Raw genomic sequence first — 18,758 nt, 5'->3', positions numbered from 1 at the left:
TCCCTCGGCCTCCTGTCCCATGATCCTTTCCCTTCTCCAGCTCTGTATCACTTTTGCCAATCACCTTTCCAGCTTTCAGCTTCACTTCACCCGCTCCGGTCCTCTCCTATCATTTCGCATTTCCCCCTCCCCCACCTACTTTCAAATCTCTTAGTATCTTTCCTTTCTGTTAGTTCTGACGAATGGTCTCGGCCAGAGACGCTGACAGTGCTCCTCCCAAAAGATGCTGCCTGGCCTGCTGTGTTCCACCAGCATTGTGTGTGTGTTGTTTGAATTTCCAGCATCTGCAGATTTCCTCGTGTTTGCACAATACTTCACATTATGGATCATATATACAAAAAAGTAAAATCAAAGCAATAGTGATAAGCGTGGACGCTGAAAAAGCATTTGATTCGGTTAATTAGAATTTTCTTTAGAGTTTTACATAGATTTGGTTTCCATAACAATTATTAAAACTATACAGGCACTATATGACAACCCTACCGCTGGATTAAAATCAATGGATATTTAATCAAATAGTCTTACCCTAGAAAGGGGCACAAGACAGGGTTGTGCATGGTCAGCACTACTCTTCGCATTATATCTGGAGCCATTAGCTCAATACATGAGACAAAGTGGGCAATTACTAGTAAAGGGGCAGAGCATAAATTGGCTTGTTACGTGGATGACATTTTGATCTATCTAGGGCAACCAACATACTCTTTACCTGATTGATGCAATCCTTTGAACAATATGGTCAATTATCAGGATACATTATCAACATAGATAAAACCCAATTACTTTCATATTACTACAGCCCAGCAAGAGAAATTGAAAGTAGATAACCCTGGGCATGGCAAACAGAGTCTTTCAAATATTTGGGCATCATTATGCCAAAAGATTAGGCAACATTATCAGAATGTAATTATCAGCCTTTATATAAAAAGAACATTAAGGAATATATAGCAAGATGGAACCTGATTCCTTTCTTTTAGTTTCAGTTCAAGGATTGAGTCTATTATAATGAATACACTGCCCAGACTGTTATAGCTCTTTCAGACCCTACCAATAGAGATTAATCAAAATCAATTCAATGAATGGAACAAGATGTTACCAAGGTATATTTGGCAAGGTAAAAGGCCTAGAGTTCATCTCAAAACTTTGCAATTGGCAAAGGAAAAGGGTGAATGCGGCCTAACTTCTCTTCGAGGTTATAATTTTGCAGCACAGTTGAGAGCTGTGATATGCTGGAGCAACCCATCGTATGACGCTCAATGGAAAAACATTGAGGAGCGGGTACTTCCCATCCCCATACAAGCAGTTTTGGCTGATAATAACTTGCAAAGGTACATAAATAATATTGATAATCCATGGGTGAAATTGACTCTTAATATGGAAAAACTACTATAAAAGAATATAATCTCGAGGGAGATACTGCAATTCTTCAATGGTGTGCATATAACTCGGATTTTACACCAAATAAATTGGATGCTAGATTTAAGGACTGGACAGCTAAAGGAATAACAGTTCTTTGCAACATAATGAAAGAAGGAACACTGTTCAGCTTTGAAATGCTGAAAGAGAAACATTTAGAAAAACAAGATTTTTATCAGTATTTATAGATGCAACAGTATGTTAATAGGATGCTTAAAATTGTATCCAAGGCAAGCACATGCATGATAGAGCTATTTAGAAAAGCATATAATTCAGATAACGGTAGTAGAATTATTTCAAGCATGCATAAGAGTTTGTCAAATCTTAAAACATATTTGACTTCATACATTAAAACAAAATGGGAGAAGGAAGGAGGGATAATTATATCTGAGGAAGAATGGACAATAATATGGAGGTATCAATGGAAGTGTACCAGTTCTCAGAAATGGAGGGAGTTCGGATGGAAAAACTTGATAAGATATTTCATTACACCCTCTCAGAAATCCCATTATGATAGTAACCTCGCTGTTTGCTGGAGAAACTGTGGAAATTGAAATGCAAATCATTATTATATTTTTTGTGACTGCCCTGTTACCAAAGGCTATTGGAGGGGGATACACAATGCCCTACACGGCATCTTTAAATGTGAAATACTCTTGGGGAGTAAGACCATATATTTTGGATATATACCTCAAGAATGGTTGAAAAAAGACAAATATTTAATGAATATATTGTAGGCGGCTGGTAAAAAGACTGTTACTAGGAAATGGTTATCACAGGAGAGCCCAACTTTATGCATGGATGGAAATTACAATGGACAAGTTGGAGAAGATAATCATAATCTGGAACAAATTGATTCATACTGGGAAAAATGGTTTAACTATGTAATCCCTCATAGGCCTGCTTTTATTCTCACAAATCAATGAGTATGTTATAAAAAAAGATCACTCCCTACTTGTACATAGTTTTTTTTTCCTTTTGCTTGTTTTTTCTTTCACACTTATAGAAGGGTATACCTCAGATAAATTCTATGTGGGGATTTGTGGCATATATGATTATATGATATATATTTACAATGTCTGAAATACATCTTCTGGAAATGTTTATTTGATGATGAACTTCAATAAAAAAAACAAGAAAAAACAGATAAAACTTTTAAGTATATATTTTCATCAAAAATGAACAGGATTCAGCACTCCATGTGTGTATTTGCAATCGTGATAAGAAATACAGACCAGAAAACTTAAATGATAGGCCAACTCAGAACAATAAATCATCACTCCGGAAGAAAACTTTAACCAGTGAAATGAGTATGACCCTCCATGCGAGACATCCCAACAATCTGAGTAGACTAGATGGTGACGAGGAAGCCTTGAGCACCTGACTGAGAGTTGGAGACCTCTCCCCAAAAACCAAAGGGGGAAAACATCAAAAATACATGAAATATTAACAAACGAGGAAGTTAGTGCAGAAAATGCCAGAGAAATCAGACACAATCCAACACATTCCAGGATCCTGCAGCAGATTAACTCAATCTGATTACTTAGAAAGGTACAAAGAAATGGCAAATATCATTCATCAAAATCTTGCTTTAAAATACAAACTCATGAATGCCCTCCATCACTTCATAAAGGTACCATAAATTCAAGCCCGATACAGTTTTAGTGTCAAAATCTTGCAAATTAGATGATAATCAATACATTATTTCAGATAGGACAATCCATAATAACCATCCGGATATAATATTACAGGATAAACAAACAAGAACAACTCCCCCAACAGATAAAACCATTCCCAACACACACGTGTTCCTCAACCAGTGGAGCACCGCACCCCAGGTATTGTTTGTGTCATCGGACAACCAAATTATTTTCTCTGTCAATCAGCTTCCAAATGTTGCTACTCTGTCATTCATTGCCTCATCCTGCTGCTGATTCCCTTCTCATCATATGTTCTTACCTCAAATATCATCCAGACCCCCAAACTCTGCCCTGTGCAGACTCACCTCTGGTTTCTGACCCTGCTTCATTGAGCATTCAACTAATCATTTCCCATTCTGCTTTCAGTTTTTAGAGAACAGTGGTGTTCTCTAACAACACTTTAGAAGCAGGGAAAGTGACCCATAATGTGGAAATGAGTCGTGATTAGGAGTTTAACTCGCAATGTCATTCTTCCTCATCCAGAGATTAGAGGGGTGAAGAACATCTCAGATAGAACTGCAGTCAGCTCGACTTCTTCAGTCAGTAGAAAATTCAAGGGAAACCTCTTCACCCACAGAGTGGTGACTGTTAGGAACCCATCACCACAGGGAGGGTGAGAGGGTGAAAACGGGAGGATTTAAAAGGACTGTTGTGGAACAGAATCACTGGGTACAGCTGGCCTGAGTTGACTCTACTGTACACCAGGTGTGTTGTAAATTCACCAAGACAGTTTAAAATAGAACTGATTTATTTGTCTCAGGTCCAGAATATTAAACTCCAGTCCCATTAAAGGTGAATGTGCAGCAGAAGAAACTCCTCCCATGCCCAGTGACCTGGGTGCAGAACTGGGTGTGGTGAGCAGCAGCAATAATTGCAGAGTTCAGCACCAACAGTCACTCTCAAAATTGCATTCAGCAACGGTGATAGACAAATATCCAGCATGCAGTTTATTGAAACTTCCTCCCCAGTGTGAAACCGGTAGTGTGTCAAAAGTGTAACAATGTTTAGGTTATGACCAGAGATGACAGGGTTTTGGAGTGCGAGGCTATCCAATGAGAGAAATGTTCTTTCTTGTGAGTTTGGAAGAGAGATTTTGTGCTCTTTTGCTGGGGAGAGATGAGAAGACGTGAATGGAGAGACTGGGCCCTTTTTCTTTTTTTTTGTTTTCTTTACTAACCCTATAGTCAAAGTAATAATTATAAAGCTCAATCATTTAATCACATATTGTGTACTGTTTTGTATTTCAGGGTACTGATTTACTACAGGGGACACAACACACAGCATCCACCAAAAGGAGATTTCTTAAGTTTGGCCGGGCTGCGGGTCTATCACCCCCCATATTAAGCTGAGGGCCAAAGCGAGAGTTACATGTGGTTAGATTAAAGAACACTGGGGCTGTCTACAAGACGGGTCAGAGCCGTCTCTATTTCCTGAGGAGACTGAGGTCCTTTAACATCTGCCGGACGATGCTGAGGATGTTCTATGAGTCTGTGGTGCCCAGTGCTATCATGTTTGCTGTTGTGTGCTGGGGCAGCAGGCTGAGGGTAGCAGACACCAACTGAAACAACAAACTCATTCGTAAGGCCAGTGATGTTGTGGAGGTGGAACTGGACTCTCTGACGGTGGTGTCTGAAAAGAGGATGCTGTCCAGGTTGCATGCCATCTTGGACAATGTCTCCCATCCACTCCATAAAGTACTGGTTAGGCATAGGAGTACATTCAGCCAGAGATTCATTCCACACAGATGTAACACCGAGCGTCATAGGAAGTCATTCCTGCCTGTGGCCATCAAACTTTACAACTCCTCCCTCAGAGTTTCAGACACCCTGAGCCAATAGGCTGGTCCTGCGCTGGTTTCTACTTACCCCTAGACATTGATAGAGCTTGTTTCTTATTATTGATTATTATTCCTACACTTCTATGTTTATTGTTGCTAACTTGTTTTATATGTGTATTTGTATTATTGATACTGTTTTGCTTATTTTACTAATAAACACCTTTAGCTAACGTGATAGATTTCCCTTATCTGATCTGGTTGTGTGAGAAACCAGAAAGACAGGCAGCAGAAATGGATGTTGACGAGTTTCTGTTAAGTCCAGACTTAGTGGCTTTAAAGAAGGCTAAAAAGTCTGAGTTTTGGGAAATGGTGGAGTCCTTGGAATTCAAGGAGGTTAAGAAAGGGACGACGATGGCAGAGATACAACATAAGATGGCTGAACATTATCTCATGATGCAGATATTCAAGGAAGAGTTGTTAGAACACTTTTCTGTAGGGAAAAAAGTGGCTGTGATCCAGAAGTGGCCGAGAGATAAGTGGGTGGTGTTGTTACAAAGTGTACTTAAAAGGAAGGCTCAACGTGCATATGCAGCATTGTCTGTGGAGGCTGCAGAGGATTATGAGGAAGCAAAACTGGCTATCCTTCCGGCCTATGAGCTGGTACCTGAAGCCTATAGACAAGAGTTCAGGGACTTAAGGAAGCAGTGGAATCAGACGTTCACAGAGGTTACATACGGCAAGTGTGTGTACTTTGACCGCTGGTGCGCTGCAGAAGGGGTTGAGGAGTATTTCTACTGCCTACGAAAGATGATCCTGATTGAAGAATTAAAAGATTGTGTTCCGGATAATGTCCGGAGATACCTGAACGAGAAGAAGAATAAGACCATATCAGAATCTGCCAAGCTAGCAGATGAATATGCCTTAACCCATCAAATGAAATTTTCCCCAAATAAGTGCTACCACAGGAGTAGTAGGGGTGGTAGAGAAAGCCTAACGGCTAAGTCTGAGACTAAGCCGGGGTCTACCGGAAAAGACAAGGAGGAAAAGCCGTCTGGCAGGTCTCCTAGCGGTGTGTGTTATAACAGTGGGAAATCTGTCCACATAGCATCTAAGTGCTTTGCTCCAAAGAAGGAGACGGGGAAAGGAAAGGCGACCGCGCCGACGGGCTGTGTTAAGCCGGTTGAAATGCTGTTAAAAGAGGAGCTAAACCGAGTTCAGGAGGGATGTGAGAAATCCCTTTCAACCGGGTTGGTACCTGTGAGGGAGGGGTCACCCCCAGTGCCAGTAAGAATCTAGAGAGACACTGGGGCTTTTTAGTCCTTAATCCTAAGCAGAGCATTGGAATTCAATAGTGAGGCAGATACTGGTGACGTGAACGTGATAGAAGGGGTTGGAAAAGGAACTGAGGCCATACCGTTACATAAAGTATTTCTGAAGAGTGACCTGGTATCTGGACCAGTCATGACAGGGGTACGGGCTGCACTCCCGATACCCCATGTAGATGTCTTACTCGGGAATGACCTGGCCGGGGGGGATGTGTTCTCTGCAGTTCAGCTCACGAGTAAGCCTGCCAGGACTGAGCCCCCGCCCATAGTTCCTGAATTTAATCCCGCAGGTGCAGTCACCAGAAGAATGTCGAGGAAAGCTGTTAAGACAACCCCTGATTTAGCCGAGTCCAACCTTGATTTAGCAGAGACGTTTTCACCAGCCCCGTACCAGGAGAGGTTGGAGGATGGTAAAACCGGGAATAGTGGGGCTAAGGAAAGTAAGGGAGACAAAGCAGAGTCAGTGTTGTCAAGGAACAGAATCTTGAAATTGGCCCGTAAGATACCCCTGGGTGGACATTTTGGAGTGAGCAAGGAATTTATGGAGGCACAGAGCCAAGATGAGGAACAGATGTGGCAGTTAGAAGGTCCAGGGTTGGACACGGATGATGTATCTGGATTGACAGAGCTGGTTGTAGTTGAAGAATTTAAGTGTGTTCTCAATAATGCGAAGGCTTTCTGAGATAATAAGGATGCCGCTATCTTGAGGGAGTCCGCTGGGTTAGCAGACGAGGTTGTTTTAACCTGCAAGGTTGAGTTTACTCCAGATGGGTGTTGCCCAGAGAGTAACTGGGAGGATCAGGGGAACTTGGAATTTGAAACTGGGACTGGTATTGAAAGCCAAGAAGAGGCAGTTGTCCCATTGGCCTGTGTTCAGGTTACTGAACCTTGTGTGGAGACTCAGGAAAGGTCTGAAATGTCTGATTTGGTTAAAAAGGAATGCAATCCTTTTGGGTCAGATGCACTTGGTTCAGTGAAGAAAGGGTTAACCTTGGCACCAGTAGAGAGTGAGGATTCTCAGTCATGTGTATTAAAAGTCAGTGATGAGATAAAAGCTGGTGAGATGGATGTTATTGGAGATACTGAGCGAAAAAGTGTTACTCAACTTTTGAATAAAGTAAATGTAAAGTCGGGTTTGGTTCCAGGACTGTTGTGCAAAGGGAAGGGACCGTTAACTAAACAATGGTTTGTTAACAAGATGTTTGTTTTGAAATTTAAGGATAAACAACTTGGTGATGTTGCTCAAGTATGTGATTTGGAGAGGCAGAACTTAAAGTGTTGTTTTGGCCCAGAGAGACCATCTGCTAGTGTCATCAAGGAAACTAATCAAATTAAAGATCCTGAAGATAAAATTAATGACCTGCTTAAAATTAATGAGTGGTGTGGAAGTTCAGAAAATGGGCTTAGTTTAGAAAACATCGGTGATAAGCTTTATTTTTCTGGACGAAGCTTGTGAAAGTTAAAGATGATATCATAGTAGGTTGACTGAAAGTTAGGTTTAGAAGTAAAATAGAGATTACTATTTGCACAATCTTCTGTAATGTACTACATTATAATCACACATGTAGTGGTTCACTCTTTGTGATATACACCTAAGCTAAGAACTAACTCCACTGTAGAAAAAGAATTACTGTCACTTACCCTGGCATTACAGCATTTTGAGGTCTACATTTGACCAGCATAGAAACCAGTGATAGTTTATACTGATCACAACCCCTTGGTATTTTTGACAAACATGAAGAATAAAAATAGATGGTTATTAAGTTGGAGTCTGTTGTTACAAGAATTTGATATTAAAATACAAAATGTAAAGGGAAATGACAATGTAATTGCTGATTGTTTATCCAGGTGATAATTTGAAAGTATACCTGTGTTATCCTTGTAGTTAAAGACCACTTCTGTATTAGATTAGACTCTGTAATGTGCTTTACTAGTGAATTTTCAACCCGGTGAAGATTCTTTGAAGGGTGGGGGTGTTATGTGTGCTGAACAGACCTGATGGAAATGGGGTCCAGAGCTGACCCTTCCCCCCCTCCCCTTTGAGGACTATGCAGCTAATGAGAGTGAGAGAGAGATGAAGAACAGAGGTAGATATATCTGCTACAGATAAGAGAGAGACGACTGATTTAGGTATTATGGCTGCTTCACTGATGGACAGGTAAACGAAACCTTTTGCTGCAGGGACACTTCTTTGCTCGTTAACATTCCTGGAGAGACAACAGGAGTGGCCTAGTTTGATGGACATAGACATATTGAGTTGATGGATGGCTGATACCCCGTCAGTGGGGATAAAAGACGGGTCTGGGGAGACACTCTTCAAACACACCAGTGGACACTGACCGAGTGTTGTGCACCCACAGGAAGGTGGGGGCTTAGAGGACCGAATCAGAAGATCGGTCACAAAGGCTCACAGTGTGACGGCAGGGCTGGTGGGGACTTGTGTGTGTGTCCAGTCATGCCAGGGTGATGAGTCCACCACTGAAGAACAGTCTAGCTGAGAACGGAGGGGTCATAACCGAATGACCACAATGGTACAACGGAATAAGAAGACAACAGAAGGTTTGCTTGCTGCAGCTGCCCAATCTCTTGGTCGCTTTCTGCCCCCCTCTCTCTCTCTCCAATTGCAGCACAGCAACAGCTACCTCAGCATGGACGAACTGAACTGAACTTTATATTCTCTTATGACTATTCATTTACCCCTAGATATTGATAGAGCTTGTTTATTATTGCTAACCTGTTTTATATGTATATTTGCATTATTGATACTCTTTGGTTTATTTTACTAATAAACACCTTTAGTTAAAGAACCACCAGACACCAACATATCCTTCCATTTCTGCTGGTCTGTTAACCCAGTTACTGGGTACGTAACAGCATACTTTACTTAGTATTATTTAATTATTTATGGTTTCATATTGCTATATTTCCTGTTCTTGGTTGGTGCGACTGTCACGAAACCCAATTTCCCTCAGGAACAATAAAGTATGTCTGTGTCTGATTACTGAGTTAATTGCTTACCACATTCACAGCAGGTGAACAGACACTCCCCGGTAAGAACTCAATGATGCACACTTGGTTGATTTGGCTGAGAAAATCTTTTCCCGAAGTCTGAGCAGGTGATCAGCCTCTACCCAGTGTGAATTCGCTGATGTACCTTCAGCTTAGATGACCGAGTGAATCCCTTCCCACAGTCTGAGCAGGTGAATGGCCGCTCCCCGGTGTGAATTCGCTGGTGTGCCAGTAGGTCAGATGACCGAGTGAATCCCTTCCCACAGTCTGAGCAGGTGAATGGCCGCTCCCCGGTGTGAACTCGTTGGTGTGCCAGTAGGTCGGATGAACGAGTGAATCCCTTCCCACAGTCTGAGCAGGTGAATGGCCTCTCTACAGTGTGAACTCTCTGATGTACCTTCAGTTGAGATGATTCAGTGAATCCCTTCCCACAGTCTGAGCAGGTGAACAGCCACTCACCAGTGTGAACTGACTGGTGTCTCAGTAACTGAGATGACCGGGTGAATCCCTTCCCACAGACTGAGCAAGTGTACAGCCTCTCCCCAGTGTGAACTGACTGGTGTACCTTCAGCTGGGATGAGCAAATGAATCCCTTCCCACAGTCCGAGCAGATGAACGGCCTCTCTCCAGTGTGAACTCTCTGATGTACCTTCATTTGGGATGACCAAGTGAATCTCTTCCCACATTCTGAGCAGGTGAACGGCCTCTCCCCGGTGTGAACTCGCTGATGCACCTTCAGTTGGGATGAGCAGGTGAATCCCTTCCCACAGTCTGAACAGGTGAACGGCCTCTCCCCGGTGTGAATTTGCTGGTGTGCCATTAGGTTAGATGACCGAGTGAATCCCTTCCCACAGTCTGAGCAAGTGAATGGCCTCTCCCCGGTGTGAACTCGCTGATGTACCTTCAGTTGGGATGACCGAGTGAATCTCTTCCCACAGTTCGAGCAGGTGAACGGCCGCTCCCCAGTGTGAACTCGTCGGTGTGCCATTAGGGCGGACGACTGAGTGAATCCCTTCCCACAGTCTGAGCAGGTGAATGGCCTTTCGCCAGTGTGAACTGACTGGTGTGTGAGTAGGTCGGATGACTGAGTGAATCCCTTCCCACAGTCTGAGCAAGTGAATGGTCTCTCTCCAGTGTGAACTCTCTGATGTGCCTTCAGTTGGGATGACCGAGTGAATCTCTTCCCACAGTCTGAGCAGGTGAATGGCCGCTCTCTGGTGTGAACTCGCTGGTGAGCCATTAGGTTAGATGACAAAATGAATCTTTCCCCACAAATTCAGCAGATGAAGAGCTTCTGCCCAGTGTGATCTGACTAGTGTGTCCACAGGTGGGAAGACGACTGAATCCTTTCTCACAAACAGAACAGGTGAATGGCCTTGTCCCAGTGTGAACTTGCTGATGTACCTTCAATTGAAATGACCGAGTAAATCCCTCGCCACAGTCTGAGCAGGAAGGATAATCGAGTGAATCCCTTGCTCCACTTCTTAAATATCAAAAGAGACAGCAAAACATGTGTGTTGTGTTAGACATTCCCATAGACAAATTCCTTGTCATTTTTAACCTGCGAAAAGATTTACAAAATCCATCAATTGGTGTAGAACAACATTTCAGCTGAGATCACTTGAGTTGTCAAGGTGTGTTCTGACATCACACTGTTACAGTGAAGTTTAACCCAATTTGGAGAGAGAAATCACCTTCTAACTGGGCACAGTGCTGGTATCTGGAATGACCATTAAACTCTCTGACGCTCTTCCTGTCTCTATAAGAATGGGTCACCTCTGCCATCTCCAATCTGTGACCTGCCTCAGTTTGACTCTCTCGATTGGTATTATTCCCTGTTCCCACTGAGCTGCATGGGTTCCTCCCCCACAGTAACTGAAACACTCTCACACAAATAGCCGGCAGTGCATTCCACGCACCCACCACTCTCTGTGTAAAAAAACTTACCCCTGACATCCCCTCGGTATATATTTCCAAGCACCTTAAAACTATGTCCCCTCGTGTTAGTGATTTCAGCCCTGGGAATAAACCTGTGGATATCCACATGATCAATACCCCTCATCAGCTTATACACCTAAAAATGCTCGAAACATAAAAAATTAAATTATACATTGCTTTGAGTATTTGTCAGAAGTATACAACATTATGAGGGTAAAGATAGGGTAAATGGAAGGAGGATTTTCCACTGAGGTTGGGTACAATGATAACCAGAAGTCATAGGTAAGTGGAGAAGGTGAAAATTTAATGGGAACATTTGGAAAAGCTCTTTACTGAAATGGTTGTGAGAGGGTGGAATGAGATGTCAGCACAAGTGGTGAATATGAGCTCGGTTTCACCATTTAAAAGAAGTTTGGATGGGAGTGTGGATGGTAGGGGTATGGAGGGCGATGGTCCTGGTGCAGGTAGTTGCACAGCTTAAATGTTTTTTTCAGCATTGACTAGATGGGCCAAATAGCCTATTTCTGTACTGAACTTCTCCATGTTTCTATGTCAGAGAAGCTGGCCAAACTTGTTTGGAAGGGAAAAGGTAGGAGTGACAACGGAGCAGCAATGGCTGGAGTTTCTGGGAGCATTTTGGAAGCTGAGTCATCGATGCATCCCAAAGAAGTGGAAGCATTGGAAAGGCAGGAGGACACAACCGTGGCTGAAATGAGAAGCCAAAAACAACATAAAAGCCAAAGAGAGGGGAAAACAAAAGAGCAAACATTATTTGGAAGCTTTTAGAACCTAACAGAAGACAACTAAAAAAAAGTCAGATGAGCGCAGGAAGTGGAATTATGATATTGTAGTCATTCATGAGTCTTGGCAGCACCCAACAGTCCGAGGCATTTAGAGGAACAAAATATCCGGGGCCTCAATATTTCCTGAAAATCAAGGTTCCCTGCACTGGTTACGTTTCAACTTTTATGTTTTTAGGCACATACAAACTCTACACTCTCAAAATTTCACTTCTCAATGCCTCCCACTTACCAAGTACACCTTTGCCAGGAAACAGACTGTCCCAAGCCACACTTGTCAGATCCTTCCTGTTACCATCAAAATTGACTTTTCTCCAATTTAGAATATCAACCCGTGGTCCAGACCTCTCTTTCTCTATCTTTATTTTGAATTTCATGGCATTATGATCACTAATTTCTGTCACAAGCCCTGATCATTTCCTAACAGCTTATTGCACACTTCTACGTTAGGAATTTTACATACTGATTAAGGGCACATTTGAGAAACTCTACCCCATCTACCCCTTTTACACTATTCGAGTCCCAATCAATACAGGTAGTCCCTGAGTTACAAATGTCCGACTTACGAGCAACTTGTACTTACGAACCGAGGAAGGAGAATGCAGTCCGCCATTTTAAGTCGTTGCCACTGACACTGTGTTGAGTGTTTAACTTTGTATTGGGCTTAAATTTTTCTTAGTAAGATTTACCGACCCCACAAACCCCTCCCACCATTCCTGTCAGCTGGTGGCGCAGTCAGCTCAGCACTGGGCTAGAGAACGGAGGTTCTCGAGTTGGTTTTAGTGACAGACTGCTCCCGTGCCGGGTTGATGTCGATCCAGTGACTCCTGTATCCTCCATGTAGGGTTGATGTCGAGCTCGCAACTCGACCTAGTAAATAAAACACCGCCACCTCCAGTTTAAATTCCCACACAGAATATTATGGAGGATCAAATACCCAAACCCAGCACAGCCCCCACTTGTCCCATTTAACCTGTCTCGGTGCGGTACAGTTTAGGACCTGTGGAATTTAGTACTGCAGTTCTTAGGACCCAGTGGAGCTTTGGAGCAGGCGCAGGTTGGCACCCACTGCCTGCAGTGTTTCTGTTCCATTGACAGGAAGCAATCACACTTGAAAATAAAGTGCGAATAATAAAGCGTTTGGAAAGAGGTGAAATGCCATCCATCATTGGAAAAGCTTTAGGCTACTGTCGATCAACTATCGTAACAATTTTAAACGATAATGGATAAGGTGAGAATAATGGAGCATGTGAAAGTCCCTGCCCTGATGAAAGCTACAATTATTATTAAGCAACACAATAGTTTAATTATTGGAATACATACTTATAAGTGTTTTATATACATAGAAAAGTAAAATATATACTATATACTAAGACAAACATTTGACTAACTGACACTAAATAATACCGGATGTACTTGTTCCGACATATGTACAAATCTGTCTTAAAGACGGACTCAGGAATGGAACTCATATGTAACCCGGGGACTGCCTGTATATCAAAAGTTAAAATCACTTACTGAATCAACTTTTCTTTCTTGGCATGGTCTGCAATCTCTCTACAAATTTGTTCCTCTAAATCCCTAAGACTGTTGGGTGAAAACAAGTTCCAATAATGTCTACAATATCATAATTCCCTTTCCTGAGCTCATCGGGCTTTCCTACGATGCTTCTTGCATTGTGATATACACAGCTCAGCACATTCATCGTACCATGCTGAACCATGACTTCAATGTTTGACTAAATGAGACTCACCAAACTTTCTCCTGACTGAATCAATGGAAACTCTGAATCAGGAGCGTTCTCTCCAGTTGATGCTCTCAGTCCTCGCACTGGTTCACTTGTTGCTGTTCCCGTCTTCAGCCGTGGTTTGCTTCCAGTTGGGGTCTTTCTTCCAATAGACCTCTCACCGCAGGTCGAACTTTAACCAGAGGGATAATAAAGCACATTAACAATAAAAAGGAGAACCAAACATTTCTGCTTAATATTACTAAGAACAAAACTCACTGCAAGTTAAAAGTTGAATGCAGATATAATGATCTCAGCAAACAAGCTTTTATTGTCCCTTACACGTCACAAAAAGATATGGGATAAGGAGCAATCATTCAGTCAGGAACAGAAGCAGATGATTCAATCAATCTGGTCTGCCCCACCATTCAACCATGGTTAATTTTTATTCCAACACAATATTCCTGCCTTCTTCCTGTAACCCTGCAGCTACTTAGCCATCTGGAATATATTAATCTCTGTCATAAATATACCTCAACCAACCTCTGCTGCAACAAATTCCACAGATCAGACATCTGTTGGACAAAACATTTTTCTCAGTTTTAAAGGGAAGCATCTTTATTCTGAGATTAAGCTCTCATATCACAGACTCTCTGTCTAATGGAAACATCCTCTCCATGTCCACTGTAACCAGGCTTTTCAGCATTCATGTGAACCTTGTTGGCAACAATTGCACTGAACACATTTCCAGGAAAAACAGACAAATTGGTACCAGGTTAATTGATAGGGAAAGTTGTGCTTTCTTCACTGTTGTACCAGCACAGAACGAGCCATTTCCATTCCCAGGTTAAATCAGGTCCATATTGGAAAATATAAACCAGTCCAGGATTAATGTAATAAAAAGAAGCTGGAATTACCAGAAATGCTCAGCAGGTAAGGAACAGCTGTGGGGAGAGGTACAAACTTTACAATTCAGGTTAATAACGTTTCATCAGAATGTCTTCAAACGTTTTCAGTTTTTAGTGCAGATCTCTAGCAACTTGAGATTCTGCTTGACTTACACCGAGTGGCCAACAGATGAGGCAGGGGTGGGGGGGGGGGGGGGGGGGGGGGGAGTTCTAAACACAGTTTGAACACCAAACTCGCAGGTCTATTTTTCCTGTTGTAAACACAGAACAGCCCATGTACTCACAGCCACTCCTCAGATTAGCAGTCAATGCTTCCAAAGGAACTCCAGAAACAAACATCTGAACCTACAACAGAAGTACTCGCTCAACATCTCATTTGGCCCAAGCAGCTCGATTCCCGGCTCCATTTTACCTGGATCAAAAACTGTAATATCCCAGGACCCAACCTCACAGTTCTCACACTGGGTAGTGCAGTCCGGGATTTCCCCACAACCAATGTGCAGCTGCTCAAAATTTCTGCTTCATTGCAGAAGGATGACCATCCAGCCCCTTCTGTAGAAGCACTAATTGAAGTCAAAGCCATCACAGGACTAGGGTCCAAGCACCAACTCTCCCAGTACTCTTTGCTGACTGTAATACGATGAAGTGTGTCAGCCAGTCACAGTTCAAAAACTAGACCCTCCACACCAATGCACAACAGAAATGGGACCTGATGACCCTCTGGCATTCCAGCTAACAAAAAGTGATTTTGGAAATAACTCAGTGAGGTCAAAGGTGTAAAAGAATAGTTCACAATGAAGACTATGGTTAGAAGGATTGCTGATATATATCACTGAAAAGGTGTGATACAGGGCGGACCAAGGCTGACCCAGATAGTTGATGCATATCACTGAAGCTGGGGTCAGAGAGACTGGACAGAGGTTGAACAAGATGGGCAGGGAATGAGCAGATGTAACCAGATGGGAGAAGAGATCAAGGACAATCACTGATGGTTCTCCAGCAATATGCAGATACTGAATTAATGGTACATACTACTGTATAAAGGATTCCAAAATGACAAAGTTAGAACAAGCAGTAAAAACATTGCCAGATATACTTTGATCCTCACCGTAGTTTTATCAACAAGCTTTCCATCCGGACACTTCCTGCTTTTTATGGTAACTACTCTGCCTCTGACTGTGAGGATCTGCAGAGACTTTTGGATCCAGATCAGCACATCACAGAAACCACTCTTCCCCTAGACTTCCCAGTCCCTCGGTAAAGCAGGCAGTGAAATCAAAGATCCACACAACCTGGGACATTCTCCTTTCTCACAATAGCCACAAAGCTCACGGACAAATGTGAGGAGCCTCAGCAAGCTTGGCGACTTGGGGAAAGTTAACGGGACTCAGTGGCCAACATCAGATTTCCCCAACACAACATGTGATCTTGCATCACAAACTGGAGGGTGGGAGAGTTCTGCAAGAAAAAGCCGTATGTGACCTGTCTGTGGGTCACCCATTTCAACTCTGCAGAAATAGACAGCCTGGGCTCCTGGTTTGGATCGTTCAATGCAGATTAAGTGAAGGGGACACATTTTTGACCAGCCCAGATAATCGGAAAATAAATGAGTAATTGGCTCTCAGTTCGAGGCTCACGGCCCACATTGGATCTCCCCACTTGGGATCGGTCGCAGCACTCACCGATGGGACAGCAATATCTTTGGCCCACAGACTGTGATCTGACCTCTGGCTCCCCGACCCAGGAGGCGAGGACACCTTCCCCGATCCCACAGACATTCCTCTTCAGTACGGAGCAGAAAGGAAAACACCGCCCACCCGGAGTCTGTGAGCATGAGCGAAGGGATTGTTACATCTGTGGTTAAATGGGAGGGGCAAACGGGATCATGTGGCTGGTGGGATCTCCTACCCCAGACAGAGAGTCCAGCTGCCAACCACTTCTGTGAAAAGAGCCAAACTTGCCACTTACATCTCCTCTCACCTTAAGTGTATTAGACATTTCAACCCCCAGGAAAAATATATCATCTGTCCACTCAGATTCAGTTTTATTATCACTGGCGTGCATCATGAAATTTGTTAACTTTGCAGCAGCAGTTCAATGCAATACACAATATAGAAGAAAAATAATCCTAAAAATAAATAACTAAATCAATTACAGTATCCATATATCTGGGAACATTGCTCATTGTGATTTTTATAAAATGAACTGGATGAGGAAGTGAAGGGATATGTTAGTAAATTTGCTGATGGCACAAAGCTTGGGGGTGTTGTGGATAGTGTGGAAAGTGTTAGAGCTTACAGCGGGCACCGAAAGCATGCAAAACCAGGCTGAGGGGTCGCAATTGGAGTTCAACCCGGATAAGTTTGAAGTTGTTCATTTTGTTTGGTCAAATGTGATGGAAGAATATAGCATTAATGGTAAGGTTCATGGCAGTGTGGAGGATCCGCGGGATCTTGGGGTCCGAGTCCATAGGACACTCAAAGCTCCGACGCAGGTTGACTCTCTGTTTAAGGCGATGTATATTGCATTGATCTTTATTAATCGTGGGAATGCGTTTAGAAGCAAGAGGTAATGTTGCAGCCATACAGGACCCTGGTCACACACAACTGTGCTCAATTCTGGTCGCCTTACTACAGGAAGAATGTGGAAACCTTCGAAAGAGTGCAGAGGAGGTTTACAAGGATGTTGCCTGGATTGGGGAGCATGCCTTATGAGAATAGGTGGAGTGAACTCGGCCATTTCTTCTTGGAGTGATGGAGGATAAGAGGTGACCTGATAGAGATGTATAAGATTATGAGAGGCATAGGTTGTGTACAAGGGTTCAATGTCCATTTGGCAATCAGATGGCAGAGGGGAAGAAACTGTTTCTGAATCACTGAGTGTGTGCCTTCAGGCTTCTGTACCTCGCTATCTGATGGTAACATTGAGAAAAGGGCAGCCCTGGATGCTGGAATTCCTTAACAATGGACGCTGCCTTCTGAGACACTGTTTCTAATCCTCTGGTAATCATATAAACATCTATCCAGAGAAAACAACATGAGATTGTCCAACCTCCCGTTACAGCTCATGCCCTCTAATCCGGACAATATCCTGGTATACCTCTTCTGCGCTCTCTCCAAAGCCCCGACATCCTTCCGAGAATGGTGGCGACCAGAACCGCATGAAACACTCCAGATGTGCTCTAACTAGTTTTATAAAGCTGCAACACAACTTCCCGACTTTTGAACTCAGTGCTTCAACTAATAAAGACAACCATGCCATTTGCCTTCTTAACCACCCGATCAATCTGTGCAGTCTCTTTCAGGGAGCCATGGAGTCTAAGATCCCTCTGATCATCGACACTGTGTAGGGTTTTGCATTTAACAGTGTACTGTCTCATACCTTCAACCTACCGAGCTGCCAAGATGATCATCATTAATCAAATCTCACTGAGATTTCTCAGGTCCTGTTGAATCTATTGCCAAGTGCACAAGTACGGGAAGGTACAGGTACAGAGAAACACTGACTTGTAGCAGCATCACAGGCAAGTATATTCAGATAACACAGAGAACAGCAAATATACAATTCTCTGTCAGTAACAAGATAGAAACATGTTTTACTTCATCCTGCTAACAGGACCAGAACAACAGGGGCTGAGCGGCGGCTCATCTCAGACGGTTCGGTGTGAAGGTCTCACAACCCGGACCGACCCCGGCAGATTCTGTGAAGGAAGCGAGGCGAGGCCGCCAGTTCCGGAAAGTTCATCCCCTCCCCCTTCAGGTTGCACCGATCACCTTGTGTTTCTCTCTCCCTCCCCACCCCCACCTTTTATTCTCCAGTCCTGCCGAAGGGTTTCGGCTGCTAATGCCGACTGTATTCTTCCCCTAGATGCTGCCCGGCCTGCTGAGTTCCTCCAGCATTTTGTGCGCTTTGCTCCCATTCCCAACATCTGCAGGCTTTATCTTGCTTGAGTTCTGGAAAGTTAACTCACTATCCACCGTCAGACCTCCCCGCTCGGAACCGGCTTCAATACTCACCGAAGGAAAATTGTTGGTGTTGCCCCACAGAGAATAATCCGCCTCCGGCTCCCCGTCCAAAGGGGCGAGAACCCCCTCCCAATCCCGAACACACCGCCAACCAACTTTCACAAAGAACGTAAAAACAACACTGCCTTTCCCGGGAC

The 18,758-nt window shown here is 43.4% G+C and overlaps 2 protein-coding genes across 4 annotated transcripts in view; both read right to left on the bottom strand.

The window, feature by feature from the left end:
* Positions 1-18,758, bottom strand: part of LOC132388497 (zinc finger protein 229-like) — a 142,483-nt gene that overhangs the window by 75,019 nt on the left and 48,706 nt on the right. The gene's annotated exons all lie outside the window — the stretch shown is intronic.
* LOC132388500 (zinc finger protein 239-like) overlaps positions 1-18,758 on the bottom strand; it is a 26,807-nt gene extending 8,049 nt beyond the window's left edge. The window contains exons 1-3 of one of the 2 annotated variants that reach the window (XM_059960863.1): positions 18,613-18,758; positions 13,716-13,881; positions 9,234-10,785 (exon numbers count right to left, since the gene is read on the bottom strand). In XM_059960863.1, the coding sequence (XP_059816846.1) occupies positions 9,343-10,464 (1,122 nt within the window). In that variant the 5' untranslated portion in view covers positions 10,465-10,785; positions 13,716-13,881; positions 18,613-18,758 and the 3' untranslated portion in view covers positions 9,234-9,342. The remainder of the gene's footprint in view (positions 1-9,233; positions 10,786-13,715; positions 13,882-18,612) is intronic. The other variant, XM_059960864.1, reaches the window with a different exon arrangement.

This window comes from Hypanus sabinus, unplaced genomic scaffold (assembly GCF_030144855.1).
Source record: "Hypanus sabinus isolate sHypSab1 unplaced genomic scaffold, sHypSab1.hap1 scaffold_336, whole genome shotgun sequence".
Classification (NCBI taxonomy): domain Eukaryota; kingdom Metazoa; phylum Chordata; class Chondrichthyes; order Myliobatiformes; family Dasyatidae; genus Hypanus; species Hypanus sabinus.
The sequence above is the reverse complement of the archived record's forward strand: the minus strand, read 5'-3'. Positions and strand labels throughout refer to the sequence as shown.